This window comes from Pristiophorus japonicus, chromosome 4 (genome assembly GCF_044704955.1).
Source record: "Pristiophorus japonicus isolate sPriJap1 chromosome 4, sPriJap1.hap1, whole genome shotgun sequence".
Taxonomy (NCBI): domain Eukaryota; kingdom Metazoa; phylum Chordata; class Chondrichthyes; family Pristiophoridae; genus Pristiophorus; species Pristiophorus japonicus.
Genome location: NC_091980.1, coordinates 268,069,454 through 268,087,277, shown reverse-complemented (window position 1 = coordinate 268,087,277; position 17,824 = coordinate 268,069,454). Strand labels below are relative to the sequence as shown.

Here is a 17,824-nt window from a genome sequence, read left to right as displayed (position 1 = left end):
TGAACGTCTTGCCTCCTGCCAGCGCCGCAAATAGGTCATCTGCTTTAGGTAACGGGTATTGATCCTGTAGTGAGAAACGATTGATAGTTACTTTATAATCGCTGCGAATCCTGACCGTGCCATCACTTTTGAGTTCTGGAACAATCGGGCTGGCCCACTCGCTGAATTCCACTGGGGAGATGATGCCCTTGTGTGGCAGCCTGTCCAGCTCAATTTCCACTTTCTCCCTCATCATGTGAGGTACCGCTCGCGCCTTGTGGTGAATGGGTCGTGCCTCTGGGACCAAGTGTATCCGCACCTTCGCCCAGGAAAAGTTTCCAATGCCTGGCTCAAAAAGAGAAGGAAATTTGTTAAGAACCTGGGTACATGAGACCTCATCGACATGTGACAGTGCTCGGATGTCATCCCAGTTCCAGCGGATTTTGCCCAGCCAGCTCCTTCCAAACAGTGTGGGGCCATTGCCCATGACGATCCAGAGTGGCAGTTCGTGCACCGTGCCCTCGTAGGTGACCTTGACCATGGCGCTGCCCGGGACAGTGATAAGTTCTCAGTTTCGTGTGGATGGGGCTCAGGGCTGGTCTGAATGCCTTGTTGCACCACAGTCTCTCAAACATCTTTTTACTCCTGATGGATTGGCTAGCGCCAGTGTCCAGTTCCATGGCTACGGGTAAGCCATTCAATTTTACATTTAGCATTATAGGTGGACGATTCGTCGAAAATGTGTGCACCCCGTGTACTTCAGCATCTGCCTCCTCTCTCTGAGGCTCGAAATTGCTTTGATCCACCATGGACCGATCTTCCTCTGCCATGTAATGGTTAACAGGTTTTGCAGAGCTTGCAGCTCATCTGCAAGCTCATTGGAGGTGCCCCATTGTTCCACAGCTCTTGCAAACATACTCTTTGAAGTGGCATGAATAGGCTAATTGGAAGCCTCCACAACGCCAACAAGGTGTGAATTGCCTTGCATTCATCCTTTGTTGCGGACTCTGAGTCATCTGGGTCACCTGAGGCCTGCTGGCAGTTGCAGACTCGTAGTTTCTGCCCTGTACATTTCTGCTCGCAAAAACAGTTCCAGTTAATTGATGAACATTGCTAGCACGTGTGTGCTGAGAGATTAGTTTGGTGTTATCACTGTGGACATAAACGCCTGTGCTATCGCAATGGCTTTACTGAGGGTCGGTGTCTCTACAGTCAAAAGTTTTTGTCGGATGGTCTCATGGCCAATGCCCAGTACAGAAACGTTTCTGAGCATCTGCTCGAGGTAGCCATCAAACTCACATTGTCCTGCAAGTCGCCTTAGCTTGGCGACGTAGCTCGCCACTTCTTGACCTTCAGATCGCTGGTAGGTATAGAACTGATACCTCGCCATCAGCATACTCTCCCTCGGGTTAAGATGCTCCAGAACCAGTGTACAAAGATCCTCATATGACTTATCTGTGGGTTTCACCGGAGCCAGAAGATTCTTCATGAGGCTGTAGGTCGGTGACCCGCAGATGGTGAGGAGGACCGCTCTCCTTTTTGTAGCGCTTCCTTCTCCGTCCAGCTCGTTGGCTACAAAGTACCGGTCTAACAGTTCGAAGTAGGCTTCCCAGTCCTCACCCTCCGAGAGCTTCTCCAGAATGCCCATAGTTTGCTGCATCTTTGCGTTGGATTCGTGTATTCGTCGCCAGTTGTTGTGTTCCTCACACAGATGAGACTGCACACAGGGAGGTTAAAGTAACAGTGACCTTAGTCTTTATTAAGGCACTCCAGAGTGAGTTAACAGGCCTTAGGGGTCGGCTTATATACAATGCTCCCAAGGGATGCTGGCATCCCGTGGGACTTTAGGGGATGCGCTCCCTAGTGGCGGAACATGGGATTGCATGTTTTACAGATACACAACATTTCCTTTAAACGTTTTTGTTAATTTATAGGTTTATTGGTTGGCATAATTGACAATTGCCGGTATTTGAGAGAGTAAACCCTGCCTGCAGTTTAAATAAAGCTAATTGCATTGCATGTAGTCTTGTTCAGTTTATTCATGATCTACAACATTCTTGGTTATATAATAGAGTACTGTAATAGCGTTGCCATGTTAATACCCGCCATTGCGTATAGAGGACAAATAACGTTTGCGTGAAGACTGCTATAAGCGGTGGGGACTGCATTTATTTGAAAAAGGCTACTCCTTTACCATGTGGTGACCCCTGAAGTGGATCAATGAGCATCGCCTTGGCATGTCCTTGGGCTACCCAGTTATACCTATCCGGGATCTTTGTGTTGATAGCTGTGGTTCTGTGGACAATTGTAGGATACATGTAGTCTCTGGACCACATTAAGTTTTTTAGGGATTTATTGGAGCAGATTGCATACAATGAATAAGATATTGCTGATGAGCTAAATAAATATGCGCACTGTTTTTTCTTCTAATGCTGATGACATCTTGTTTTAAAATAAGTCAGAAACATTTTCCCCACTATGGTGTTAGCCTAACATCCGAATTTATATGATGTAATTGTTGAGGCTGTGCATGCTCACAATTTTAACTTTAATTGATGCTTATGTAATTTTTAAATATTGAGCATTCTTCTGTACAGTAGTGAAAGTTGATCCACATAACAGTTCTGAAAGCAGTTAACACTAAATTATAATTCTGTTCTTCTACCACACGTATGATATCCACTGAATAGTTAATGGTAAGTAATTGAATACAAAATTAAGGCTGTAAATAATTAAATGAAAAACTAGGATTGTGATGGGAAATATACACAATGTGTTGCTGCAAAGATTTAAGAGTTATTCATTTCTGGTCACCAACAAAAAAATTATATTCTGTGCCATCAAGTTATTTTTACAGGGTTTAACACTAGTATAATAAAAGTAATCTACTGAAGTATATTTGTAGTAGAAACCTGAAGTATATTTTGATTCTTTTTCAGTTTTGGAGTTTATGTGGAAATGCCTTAACAGCAAAACGGGGTGTATTTGGCAAAACTGGAGAACTCCAGACTATTTTGTGCTTGGCCTGTGCACGAGATGAGATTACTTATTCAGGAGCACTAAATGGTGACATTTATGTATGGAAAGGGATTAATCTTGTGCGAACTGTCCACAGTGCACATGGGGTAAGTCTGTATGACTGGAATTGTATTGCTTTTGAATGAAAAAATGTCAAATGATGAAATGTGTTAATTCCTTGGCCATTCATTTTTGAGGTCTCTTTTTGGAACTAGGGTTTCAAAAGTTTGAATATGACTGAGGAATCATACTGATGTTTTGAGCAACCAAATGACATTTACTTGTTAGATTATGGCCATTAGGTCTCCTTTGCATACTACATTCATGTACATGATAGCTCAACCAATTTAGTAATAAAAGCAGAGCATGCTGATAATACACATCAGGTCCATCAACATCTGTGAAGAGAAAAGGCGGATTATTTAAATTTTGAGTCTGTGATTATATTCTGATGAAGGATCACACACGCAAAATGTTGAAACAATGTTTTCACTGAAAACATAGTTTTCTCTTTACAGATGCCAATGGGCATCCTGTGCAGCTAGACTTTCCACTTCACATCGCCTGTCTATGGCTCATATATCGCCCAAAATGGACCCCTATTGCCCATTTTGAGCAAAAAATGGAAACTAGGCCAGAAAGATCGCCGGATAGATAAGCCCCCAAGTTTCAGCTCACTTCGCCAAGCTGATCGCCTACACATGGCCGATTTGAAGTTTCAGCATATCACCATCACATGGCTGGGCTGATCGCTCACCGAGAACATCGCTGGGTAATAGTTGCTTTTCTTGGGTTTTACTGAAGGAAATGGGCACTACGAATGCCATTTTGAAGATCGGAGGAAGGGTGGAGACAGCTAAAAAAATCGTGCTTAGATAGTTGAGAGTTATTTAAGGGTCCTGTATAGATAGATCTACTCAGATTATTACTTATATTTAATTTTACTAATAGTAGCCTAGTGGATTAGGCTAGACATTTTTTTTCGTGAAAAGTGCATTTATTCCAAGTGAAAATAAAAGTGATGGGGCCTAGTGTTAGACCAGGGCTGGAATAGAGAGAGTATTAAACTGAGATTGGTATACAGTGTTCGACTGGGGCTTTTATAGAGAGAGTAGTTTAATAGATTACATTTTTTAGTAAAAAGTGCATTTATAGCAAGTGAAAATAATTATTGATAGTGATGGGCCTATGCTTTCTGTGCCATTACTCGTAACTGCTCACAAGCTGGTTTCTGAAAGGATCAATCGAAGAGGTGGCAGAGTGATGTGTAGATAGAGACAGAGGAGGCGAGCGTACAGCCAATGAAGGTACAAAGAAATGCAATCTTACCTCAACTTGTCTGAAAACGCACGTTTTAGTAGGCTGCGCTTCGGAAGGAGGTCATCGATGAGATTTGCCAGCTCATCAAGGGGGATCTGCAGCCTTCCAGCACCATCAGAACTGCACCGTCCGTTGAGGTGAAGGTTACTGCAGCCCTAGCCTTCTACACATTGGGATTCTTTCAGGCTTCAGCTGGCGACATCTGTCGTATCTCTCAGCACGCCACACACTGCTGCATTCGGCAGGTGACTGAAGCCCTTTACGCTCGCAGGATGGACTTTATAAGCTACCCTATGACCAGGGAAGCACAGACCGGGGAGGGCTTTGGGTTTCGCAAGAAGAGCAGACTTCCCCAAGGTGCAGGATGCAATAGACTGCATGCACATTGCCCTGAAAGCCCCTTTAAAGAACGCGGAGGTGTTTCGTAACAGAAAGGGATTCCACTTCCTGAATGTGCAGCTGTTGTCGACCACAAGCAAATAATCATGACAGTAAATGCTACAATTCTTGGCAGCAACCATGATCCGCACATCCTATGTGAGAGTGCTATCCCTGACCTGTTTGTCAATCAGCCAGAAGGTCACGGTTGGATGCTGGAGGATAAGGGATATGACCCTTCTAGTTGGCTGATGACCCCACTGCGTAATCCTGTCACTGAAGCAGAGAAACGTTACAATGAAAGCCACATAGCGACACGCTACATCATCGAAAAGGCAATTGGAGTCCTAAAGCAGCGCTTCAGATGCCTGGATCATTCTGGTGGCACCCTACAGTACCATCCTGACCAGGTCGCTGAGTTTATTGTGGTGTGCTGCATGCTGCATAACCTAGCTGTAAGAAGAGGACAACTAATGCCAGATGGGACTGCAGGTCCACCTCCAGAAGGAGGGGAGACAGAAGAGCCAGCCGGCGAGGAGCAAGAGGCGGAAGAGGAGGCTGGTGAAGACCTAGGGGAGGCCAATCAGCCTGGCGATCTAGCCATGGTCCCCCCCCCCCCCCCGGGAAGACCAGTACCCAGTGGTAGTTACGCGGCTGCTAAGCTGTTGCATCAGCAGCTCATTTATGAACGCTTTTCCTGAACTTACATTGTGGATAGTCACATTTACATTTACAGTTACGGTTCAGCAAAAGTTGCATTTGTGTTGAATTACGTTTTTGCCTTGCCTGCACTGGCCTGGCATTTGCATTGATGCTTAACTTAGTAAACTTTTGTTATAATAGAATACACAACTAATGCACAACAATTGTTAAACTCAATAAAAAATTTTATTTAACATAACGAATTTTTAAAATATTTTATCAACACCCTCAAACCCACCACCCCCCAGCCCAACAATGAGCGCACAAACTTAAATTTTTTTTACATTTAGCATTTACATTTATATTGAAAAAACAACCCCCCTCCCTACCTGCGGCCACGTTTCCCTCCAGGTCTTTTACCACCCCGTGTTTTAACACCACCCGTCCGTTTTGGTCCCTGCAGACCGAGACGAAGCTGTATTGCAGCGGGCAATGGCAAGACTTCCTGCCGTGGTGGAGGTGTTGGAGTGGAAGCCGAAGCATGATGTTCGCCTTCCGTACTCCCTTGAGTGCTAGGGGTTACACTTTGAACCAACACGACCCCTTGGAGTGCATCGCCGTGTCTAGCCAGCAATACATGCCGAAGGGCATTGGTTGCGGCGGTCTGCTGTCTGATCCCCACCAAGGTCTGCCGTGCTAATTCAGTTTGCATGACAGACCAGTTGGAGAAGTTCGTGGAGAACTGGCTCCAGCTCTTGGAGAACTGATGGAACCCCTGGATAAGCTCGTGATCTTCTCCCTGGACATGGAGATCAAGCACTCCGTCTGCCCTTCCGATTGCTCACCTCGCTGACCTGGCGTCCGTGGGGTCGGCGTGTGCAATATGACGCGCCTTGGCGTCGCAAGCTACACACCGCTTGGTTCCGGTGCCTCTTCATCCTCAACAGAGATGACCGCAGGTTCATCCCCCCCCTTCCCCCCCACGTGTCCCCCCCCCCCGGCCCCATACAACAATGGACGGATCCTGCAGGAGCTCAAGATCCTCCTCCTCCTCCTCCTCCTCGAGGTGAGGAAAGTGCTCCTGTTTTTCCGTTTCCTCCTGTTCCTCTTCTTCCTCCTCCGAGGTTGTTGGTGCAGTTGCTGGTGCCGGCTGGAGTTGAATGAGCGTATCAGGTTGACCTTAAAAACACACATGACATTTTTACAGAGCTTATTACAACATAACGGTGAGCAATACCAAGAGACGTTACATATCAATACTTTTCACAACCCAGAAAGCTGTAGCGGCTGCATCCCCTGCTTCTTATGCACAAGGGCTGCATACATACATACATGCATGACATGACATAACATCATTAGTATATCATAAGTATATCACAAGTATATTGCATTATAATTACAGGGCATTAGATCAGTTACTTATTTAAATTTTTAATACTGTTTGACACATTACACATTACTCACGAGACGCATGACTGGGTTCGGCCAGACCACGGGTGGTGGCCGAACGACTGTCATGGCCAACCAGGTCGGCCGCACGCTCCTCAATCTCTAAGTGGCTGCAGTTGAGAAGAGCCGCCCCGCTGTCCGTCTTTGCTCAGAACAGTTGATAAATATCTTCTTCTGCAAACAAGAAAAGAGCATGGCATAATCTTGGTAGTATCTTGAGGTCACAACAGTTTAAAATGTTACATGCCGCTGGTTCAGGTCACTCTCCGGATCTTAACATGGTTTACGTAATACATTTAAGAATGACAAACTTAAATTCAATGCAGGAGATTCATTGTTCTAATAAAAATTTGCATGTATCAGAAAAATATTAGTTAAAATATAAAATGCAACTTACTCTTGCTGCCACGACCAAGCTATTCCAGCGTTTTCTGCACTGGTCAACTCCCCTGGCCTCATGGGATGCAGACGATACCACGGCTGCAATCTCCCCCCAAATTTTTCTGTAGACACTGGGTGGAGGTTTTCTATGCACACCCCGTGTCAATTTGTCCCACCTGGCATGCACCTCATTCACCAGGGTCTCGTTCACTTCGTCGCTGAAGGGTTTAGCCCTTTTCCTCTCTGAATCGAAGTCAGCAGACATTTTTATAGTACTTGTATTTGTATTTATATTTATATTTATATTGCAAACTATCAAATTCTCTCTCCTCTTACTCTCTGGCTTCCTCCTCTCTCTCTATCTCTATCTCCCCTCTCTCTGCCCCTACCTGTGCCTTCTGCGCATGTGTGGATGACCCCTGACCTCCCGAAACGCGGGAAAGCCAGTCGGCCGGAAAAAAAACCACACATGCGCAGAAGCCCGTTGCTAGGGAAGCTTTTGACTTCCTCGTTCGGTGGGCGAATGTGACATCGCCAAACTTTAAGATCGGCCATTCCACATCGCCGGCCTAATGCCGAGTGGAAAATCGCAAAAAAAACTGGGCTATGTTGCAGCGATCACTAAGGCTGAGACGTCGTACATAGCTGGAACAAGGCCCATTTTTTGGGGCGATGGCCACCTAGTGGAAAGTGTAGCCCATAAGAAATAGGAGCAGGAGTAGGCCATTTGGCCCCTCGAGCCCACTCCGCAATTTAATAAGATCATGGCTGATCTGATCATGGACTCAGCTCCACTTCCTTGCCCGCTAACCCATAACCCTTTATTCCCTTAATGCTCAAAATCTGTCTATCTCTGCCTTAAATATATTCAATGACCCAGCCTCCACAGCTCTCTGGAGCAGAGAATTCCATAGATTTACAACCCTCAGAGAAGAAATTCCTCCTCATCTCAGTTTTAAATGGGCGGCCCCTTACTGTGAGACTATGTCCCTTAGTTTTAGTTTCCCCTATGAGTGGAAATATCCTCTCTGCATCCACCTTGTCGAGCCCTCTCATTATCTTATGTTTCGATAAGATCACCTCTCATTCTTCTGTTTTTGTTTCCAACATTTGTATTTTTTTTCTTATTATGCCTTAGAACTCAGTTCAAGGGTAAAATGGTATTGATTGTGACCTTACAATCTTCCTCGTTCCTTTAGAAACATAAGTCCTGATCTTGACTGGGGTGGGTTTTCTGAGTGTCCTCGCATCCCTTTAGCTGCCGTGTTTCCCGAGTCCTGGCAAACGGGCAGGTTAAACCTGGAAGACAGATGAAATATGTGGCCTCATTATAATATTTAAATGACCAATCCACCACCTGGGAGCGGGTTGGTTGCCTCCTCCTTGTTATGCCTCCATTAAAACCGGAAGTAGGTGGGTTGGGGTCGGGTTTGAAATTTAAAACATTTTCACATCCCACCTGACCCAAACCCACCTGTTTTGGGGGGTTAAAATTCCTACCATAGATTCTTGAAATGAAACTTTAATAGTATACGACATGAGATTCTTAATATTTACCCAGTAATGTCACACACAGCCGAAAAAATACAATTGGAATTTGCTGTAACAGCATGTGATTGCATTCTGCAGCTTCTCGTTCCGTGATGCATTATTCAGTATTATTTTATTCTTGCATTTTTGCATTTTGTAAAAAAAAAGTATGATGAAAATAAATGCCAAAGACAACCCAAAACTAAATCGGAAGGTCAGTATTTAAAGTATTTTATATACTTTGCAGCAGGCTCACCAGGTTGGCAGTCCACAGTATCCGGGCAGCTTAGTTGTCCCTCTCCAATCATTTCTTGTATCTCAACCTTCTCTGGCAAATGCAGTACAGGTAAAACGTCCCGAATCCGGCAACCTTGGGGACGATTTTCGGGTATTTCCAGATTTCGGAGCAGAAAATCCGATGTCCCAAATCCGGCAACCTCGAGGCCGGGGCCAGGCTGGTTTTTGTATTTATATATGAAAAGGAATGTACTTAAATTATGAAAAGGAATATACTCCAAGCATGAAACAGACTAAATAAAGGTTTTTATTTGGTAAACAGAGTACAGGTATGAAACAGAATATAGGTACCCTGTAATGTATAAAGAATAATATTCTTCCTGTGATCCACTTCCTAAGTAAGCTGCACAGAAATAGGTACAGGTTACAATATGCTGGAGGTTGTGCTTGAGGGAGAGCTTGGGATCAAGGGCTCAGCTATGATGTCTGGGTGTGAAGATGGGCCAGCAATAAGATTTTCAAATGTGGAAATTGCTGCTGTAGTTTTAGGCTGTAGGTCTTGGGCACTTTGCTGCAATACCCTCTTAAACATATCGACTAATATTAATTGCTTAAGTAATTTGGGCTTTTGTTTGATTAATTTTTCCTGAATTTTATATACCTGCATTATTTCCTCTTCACTAATAAGGTTTCGTTGCCCTAGGGCGTTAATTGATTCATGACAAAGATTGATAGCTTTGTCAATGGACACTTTTTCCACTTGATCATCAACATCAGCATCGTCATCCTCACTGCTTTCATCCTTTTCCTCTGGATGCAAAACCATGCCCACAATTTTTTCATCTGTCACTGCATGCACAACAGGAGCATCATTGTCTATGTCCATGACCTCTGTGACATTGTCTTCATTCAATTCTAGCGCAGCTTCACAAGTCAGTCCTTTTGCGTATTCTAACAGTTCAACAAACATTTTCTTCTCGCTGGACACATGAAAACCTTCAAAGTCATCAGCAGCGTCATCTTCACTAAACATAGTTACTGACCAGAGGTTATGCCAAGCATTCGTCAAGGTATTTCCAGTTATCTCATTCACGCATCTGCAGCTGCCCATATGGCGTCCTTCACAGAGAAACCTTTTGAGAACGCTGTTATCCCCATGCCTCTGTTCACAGCACTAAGCAAACACCTCATGAATTTGTTTTTGTAGAGACACTTAATTGATCTCAAAATTCCCTGGTCCATTGGCTGTACCAGTGATGTTACATTGGGAGGTAAATAGATTCCAGAGACATTATCCTTTACTAGAAGTTCAGCATCAGGATGGGCTGAGCAATTGTCTAGCAGCAAGAATATTTTGCAGTTTTCTTCAAGGCCAGCTGCCCTGCAATGAAAACGTGCCTGGGGAACAAAATGCTTCTCAAACCAGTTCATAAAAATTACCCTGGTTACCCATGCTCTGTTATTAGCATAATGCTGCACTGGGAATACTCTCACTCCCTTGAAACATCTTGGATGCTGGCTTTTCCCAATGACCATAAGCTTGCACTTATGTGTCCCAGACGCATTTGCACAAGCAAGCACAGTCAATCTATCTTTGGCGTCTTTTACACCTGTTGGTTGTGATTCTTCTGCTGTTGCTAATGTCTTTCTCAGTATATAGCGCCAAAACAGTGCTGTCTTGTATGCATTATAGATTTGCTCAGCCGAAAGGTTTTCATCAGCAATTAGTTTAACGAACTCGTCTATATAACTTTCAGCAGCCTCATGATCTGCTGAGGGTTTTTCACCACACACTTTCTGTTGCCATGATGCCTTTTAATTTTGGTTAGCCAACCTGAAGAGTATTGCATGGCGTTATCGCTTGTTCTGCGTGGAATATCTTGGCTGGTTGTATCACCATTGGGCCAGACAAGTGAACCTTTTCATGTCTCCTCTGTCGCCACCACTCTATCATTACTCGATCCAACTCATCACTTTTAGGCTTGTGCATAGTTTTTCTCTTACTCATTTCTTTCTGAACGTCACTTTCTGCATAAAATTTCATGATCTGTTTTTTCTGTTTTTTTATATCATAAATGATGGAGATTCCAACACCATACTCCTCACTCGGTCTTCTCACTGAAGCACCTCTATTTAATCTCTGGAGTAACGCCACTTTCTTGGCAATTGACAATGAATTATGCTTCCTCTTTGCACTACCTGTATTACCCATTGGGGTATCTGTTGGTCTTTTTACATGGTTGTAATGGCAAACAACACCAATTCACAATACCTTTATATTGGAAAAAGCACCATAGTGCTCGAGTCCGGTCAGGTGGGGCCTGGTTGAGGGGAGTATGTGGGTCAGGTGGGTTGGCTTGGATCACGTGGGTTAGGTCGGTTCGGGTCACACGTGGGTTGGGGTTGTGGGTCATTCTGAAAGGCTTGGACTGATCACAGGTCTGTAATGTGCCATTTTAATGTTCGGTTTTTGGACAAGATTTACGGACTCTGGATGACTTCATCTGCGCTGCACAAAATGTTCGGTTTTTGGTCAATTCCGGTTTTTGGAATTCCGGATTCAGGATGTTGTACAGGTCAACCTCTCCGGTTCGGGACCTGACTGGTGCCGGAACAGAGAATTTTCTGAACTACAAGAGGTGAGTTTTTTTTGGTGTTATCAATAATCGTCTCTTTATTTCCAGTTACGGTAGCTCAGTTTGTGCACACAAATCACCCAAATGGTAATTTGACAAATTCACGGAGTTAAGGAAATCTCTGGGGAGCCAGGCTGTGTGCAATGCCGGTAATTGCACCATGACAGTATGTTGTTTTAGCTCACCGTCCCCAAACTCGGCACCTGGGCTGCAGCAGTTACATTCCAACATTGTCGCATGTATAATTTCCCCTGTTCTCTTCATACCGACTGCTCCATGATTTCTTACTCTTTCATCTCCATGTTCGACACCTTTTCGCCTTTCCTTTTCTTGCCTCCACCCTCCCCCCCACACCCCCCTCCGCCCCTCCCCATCTCCACCTTGCCAGACGGCCGGATCCTCAATGGAGCAGGTTCAACGTCCATTACAGATCTCTCCCTCTGGCTGTGGTGGATCTGTTTCTGTAGCTTCCTCTTCTTCCCTGAGAGCGCGATATTTGCCCTCTTTCTTGAACATCGCTTCTCAGGTGATGGATGGTGGTCAGCCCCTCGTCAATCACTGCGCCCACCATAGGTGCTTTTTCCTTTTCTCTTTCCCCAGCATTCTCTGTCTTTTGAAAAGATTTCTCTAACTCGGTCTTGGTCCAGTGCTGGTGATCGCCGAGTGAGGGAGGAGAGGCGAGGAATGTTGGTGATTGGTCATTTCTCTGTCTGTCTCAGGTCTGACGCCCCTTCACTGCACTGTCAAGTCCCACAATTCCACAATGAGGAAGCAGAGTGAGATGCTGAGCATCACTGGAGCGCTTAACAGTGAGCTCCAAGCCCAGGCCCAGGAAAGCGGCAATTCTGCCACGGACGCCGAACCATGGATGTTTCCGGACCAGAGAGTCCTGGACCCGAGAGATTCAACTGTACCTGTAGAAACATTCATCCTTCATCAACACCACCAAAAACAGATTGTGGTCATTTATCTTGTGTACTGTTTGTGAGGCCTTGCTGTGTGCACATTGGCTACTGTGTTTATCGACAAAGCTGCAGTGACTGCACTTTAAAAATAATTTTCTCTCTTTCTGTCTGTGATATTCACACTCTTACTCACTCTCACTCTCACTCACTCTTATGTTGGTTGCTCTTGTGCATTCTTTCTGGTCAGCGTGTTCATGTTAACTCCTGCCTCGTAAAATAGATCACACGTAAACATTCGGATTACACAGGTCTAGTTTTGGAAAGCACTGCATTAATTGTAGATAACATTCTGTGTACTATTGATGCCATACTTAGTTATAAGTAGTAACTCACTCAGTTTGCTGCATCTTTGATCTGTTGGCATGCATATTTCATAATATGCCTGTTTTGAAATTCTGCAAATAAAGATTTCATGCATGACTTCACAGTATTAACAAAGTTAACATTTTATTTTAAAAACTTATTCAGTCAGGAATCTTCAGTATGAATGCCTGTGAAGAGGGATTTGCCACAGGAGGCCGAGATGGTTGTGTTCGCTTGTGGGATTTAAATTTCCAACCCGTCACTTTGATTGATCTCAGGGAAACTGATCAAGGATACAGAGGTAATGGAATAACCTGTTGCTTTTTCTATCTATAACTGTCATTAGCATCAAGGTTTGTTGAAAGACTGCATGTGTGTTATGTGTGTGTGCATGTCTTGAGGTCTTGCGGCATCCAGACCTCTCCTTGGCGGCGTCCAGATCTCCCCCAGCAGCGTCCAGGCGTTCAGGCCCCCTTCGGAGATGACTGGGCCTCTACTTTTCCCCGCAGTGCTCCAGGTGTGGCCTAGCCAGGACTTTGTGCAGCTGCAGAGGGCTGATAGTGCCCGTGGAACAGTACCAAGGGAGGTAGCTTACTACTGACTTATTTTAAACTTTTAATCAACTTGGGAAACTTTTAAACTAATATGTCTCTACTTATCTGTAGAATAACTCCACGAGGCTTAGTGCTGTGCTTGAACTACTGTGACCTTAGTCTCTTTATTGTAACTGCAGAGTGCCTTCCCCACGTGGTGACCAGCCTTTTCTACAGCTCCTGCCTGGGCCTCCCACAGTTGCACCCTCTAATGGTTCCAGCATAGTATATACACAGAGTATACATATATGACAAACAACTTGAGGAAACTTTTAAAACTTCAGGAGAAACTTTGAAACAAATTGGAGAAAATTTTAAAACCTCTGGAGAAACTTTTAAATAACTTGGGGAAAACTTTTTTTAAACTTCGGGAGAAACTTTTAAAAAAACGTGGAGGAATTTTAAGAATTATTTTCTTTAAAATTTTTTTTATTAAGGAATTGAATACTGTACCCCAATCTAACTAGAAAATAGTTTGGTAGTTTGGTGTGTTTTATTAGCAAAATTTTCAGTCATTTGTAACCGGGCTACTCACGACGATGCCCGGCGAGCAGGTATGCCCCCCTTCCTGTGGCTGGCCTACATCCCTCCAGTGGCTGGCCTACATCCCTCTCCTCGTCGACAGCTGGACCTCTCCTTCCCCACTGGTGACCTGGTCTCTTCTACTGGTGAGCATCACGGCTATGACTCTTCCATCCTCCCACCCCTTGCTGACCTCCAACCTGGAACTCCAGCGGACAACTGACCTTCCTAATGCTTGCCCCCAACCAAGCCTCGGGCCACCTACCATCAAGGGCACTATTCGGCGCCGAGTTTGCGGCCAACATCTCGCTATTAGGCTCATACAGCAGTGCCTCGTCTCCAGTCATCTTGGATCCCCTTGCCACTGGACCAAGACCTTGCTCAGCTAAGCTTGTGTGGTGGCCGTTGCACACCGGCCACCCAACGTTAAAAGAACTCACGCACAGGTATCTACCACTCCATTAACATGAAGTTTGGGAGCTGGAACATCAGGACCGTCATGGACAACTCCCAACAGCGGCAGGCCGGAACGCCACACCGCCATAGTTGCCTGGGAACTTAGATGCTTTGACATCGACATCGTCGCCCTAAGTGAAACCCGACGGGCAGGGGAAGGCCAGCTCAAGGAACAAAATGGAGGTTACACCTTTTTCTGGAAAGGAAAACCAGAGGAAGGATGCCGCCTTCACGGAGTCGGCTTCGCCATCAAAAATGAGCTGGTCGACCGCCTCAAAGACTCCTCCTGCGGGGTTAATGAATGCCTCATGACTTTTTGACTCACCCTATTCCGGAACCAATGCGCAACAGTCATCAGTGCATATGCCCCAACACTCGATGCGATCTATAAGACCAAAGAAGGTTTTTATTCCAACCTCGAAACATCCCTGTCCCGCGTCCCCACGGGCGACAAACTGATCCTCCTAGGTGACTTCAACACCAGGGTCGGCAAAGACACAGCCCTCTGGGGAGGTGTGATTGGCAGAGAGGGGATAGGGAAAGCCAAATCCAGCGGTACCCTACTGCTGACAAAATGTCTCGAGCATGAACTTCTCATCACCAACACCCTGTTCCGCCAGAGAGACAAATACAAAGCATCGTGACAACACCCTCGCTCCAAACACTGGCATCTGCTCGACTATGTCATCGTCCGAGCCAGGGATCGCAAGGATGTGCACATCACCCGCGCCATGACAGGAGCTGATGACTGCTGGGCGGACCACCGCCTAATCTGATCCATCATCGACGTTAACGTAGCCCCAAAGCGGAGGGGACATCAGAAGCAGTGCCGCAAAAAAGTCAATGCTGGGGCACTTAAACACCCAGCTAAGAGAGCCCTATACAGCCAGCACCTCACAGCTAACCTGGCGTGCTTTGATGACCCTGAGATGCTGAATGCCCACAGTGCTTGGTCTGCCCGTCAGACCTCATTAACCAGTGCCTGCGAAGAGACACTTGGTCACTCAACCAGAAAACATCAGGACTGGTTTGATGAGAGTGATCAAGAGATTCGAGAACTAATAGATCGCAAGCGTCGAGCATTTTTGAGCCTCAAGCAACAACCCAACTCGGGAGCAGCAAAGCAACATTAGAGGTGGCTCAAGGCTGAGGTCAATAAAAAACCTGGGACCTAAAGAACAGGTGGTGGATGGAGAAAGCACAGGAGATACAACAACTGGCCGACAGCCATTGCAGTCAAGGCCACCTACGGTCCAAACTCCCAAGGCCCCACCCCACTGCTGGCCAAGAACGGGGAAGCACTCATCAAGGACATCGAGGCAGTCAGGGCCCGCTGGAAGGAGCACTTCGAAGATCTCCTCAATCGAGATTCTGCTTTTGACTCAAGTGTTCTCGACTCAATCCTGCAGCATGCTACCCGCCACCACCATAGTGAAACCCCAACGTTGCACGAGGTAGGATGGCCATAAGACAGCTCAATAATAACAAGGCTACGGGAGCGGATGAAATCCCTGCTGAGGCACTGTTGGCACAGATACATGACCTCATCGCTCTCATCTGAAGGCAGGAGAGCATGCCGGGAGATCTCAGAGATGCAGTGATCATGACCATCTTTAAAAGGGGACAAGTCCGACTGCAGCAATTATAGGGGAATCTCCCTGGTATCAGCCACTGGGAAAGCTGTCGCTAGAGTCCTCCTCAACCGTCTTCTCCCTGTGGCCGAGGAGCTCCTCCCGGAGTCACAGTGCGGGTTTCGTCCCCTACGGGGCACAACGGACATGATCTTTGCAGCGCGATAGCTGCAGGAAAAATGCAGGGAGCAGCGCCAGCCCTTATACATTGCCTTTTTCGACCTTACAAAGGCCTTTGACACTGTCAACCATGAGGGTCTATGGAGTGTCCTCCTTCATTTTGGATGCCCCCAAATGTTCGTCATCATCCTCCGCCTACTCCACAACGACATGCAGGCCGTGATCCTTCCCAACGAATCCATTACAGACCCAATCCACGTCGGAACGGGGTCAAACAGGGCTGCGTCATTGCTCCAACCCTCTTCTCAATTTTCCTCGCTGCCATGCTCCACCTCGCAGTCAACAAGCTCCCCGCTGAACTAAACTACAGAACCATGGGAACTGTTTAACCTATGCCGCCTCCAGGCTAGGTCCAAGATCACCCCAACCTCTGTCGTTGGAAGACACAAAAACCATGCCAAAAATTGCTGGTCACGGGAATGTGGGAAGGGAGGACCTTGAGACAATCACTATCACCAGGGGGTAGTGCTGGACAGGCTAATGGGACTCGAGGTAGACAAGTCCCCTGGTCCTGATGAAATGCATCCCAGGGTATTAAAAGAGATGGTGGAAGTTATAGCAGATGCATTCGTTATAATCTACTAAAATTCTCTGGACTCTGGGGAGGTACCATCGGATTGGAAAGCAGCTAATGTAACGCCTCTATTTAAAAAAGGGGGCAGACAAAAGGCAGGCAACTATAGGCCGGTTAGTTTAACATCTGTAGTGGGGAAAATGCTTGAAGCTATCATTAAGGAAGAAATAGCGGGACATCTATATAGGAATAGTGCAATCAAGCAGACGCAACATGGATTCATGAAGGGGAAATCATGTTTAACGAATTTACTGGAATTCTTTGAGGATATACTGAGCATGGTGGATAGAGCTGTACCGATGGATGTGGTGTATTTGGATTTCCAAAAGGCATTCGATAAGGTGCCACACAAAAGGTTACTGCAGAAGATAAAGGTACGCGGAGTCAGAGGAAATGTATTAGCATGGATAGAGAATTGGCTAACTAACAGAAAGCAGAGAGTCGGGATAAATGGGTCCTTTTCAAGTTGGCAATCGGTGGTTAGTGGTGTGCCACATGGATCGGTGCTGGGACCACAACTGTTTACAATATACATAGATGACCTGGAAGAGGGGACAGAGTGTAGTGTAACAAAATTTGCAGATGACACAAAGATTAGTGGGAAAGCGGGTTGTGTAGAGGACACAGAGAGGCTGCAAAGAGATTTAGATAGGTTAAGCGAATGGGCTAAGGTTTGGCAGATGGAATACAATGTCAGAAAATGTGAGGTCATCCACCTTGGGGAAAAAAAACAGTATTATTTGAATGGGGAGAAATTACAACATGCTGAGGTGCAGAGGGACCTGAGGGTCCTTGTGCATGAATCCCAAAAAGTTAGTTTGCATGTGCAGCAGGTAATCAGGAAGGTGAATGGAATGTTGGTCTTCATTGCGAGAGGGATGGAGTACAAAAGCAGGGAGGTCCTGCTGCAACAGTACAGGGTATTGGTGAGGCTGCACCTGGAGTACTGCGTGCAGTTTGGTCACCTTACTTAAGGAAGGATATACCAGCTTTGGAGGGGGTACAGAGACGATTCACTAGACTGATTCCG

The 17,824-nt window shown here is 45.8% G+C and overlaps 1 protein-coding gene across 6 annotated transcripts in view; it reads left to right on the top strand.

The window, feature by feature from the left end:
• Positions 1–17,824, top strand: part of LOC139263402 (echinoderm microtubule-associated protein-like 5) — a 302,041-nt gene that overhangs the window by 55,868 nt on the left and 228,349 nt on the right. For all 6 annotated transcript variants that reach the window (XM_070879445.1, XM_070879443.1, XM_070879442.1 and 3 more), the window contains exons 5-6: positions 2,919–3,104; positions 13,004–13,139. In XM_070879445.1, the coding sequence (XP_070735546.1) occupies positions 2,919–3,104; positions 13,004–13,139 (322 nt within the window). The remainder of the gene's footprint in view (positions 1–2,918; positions 3,105–13,003; positions 13,140–17,824) is intronic.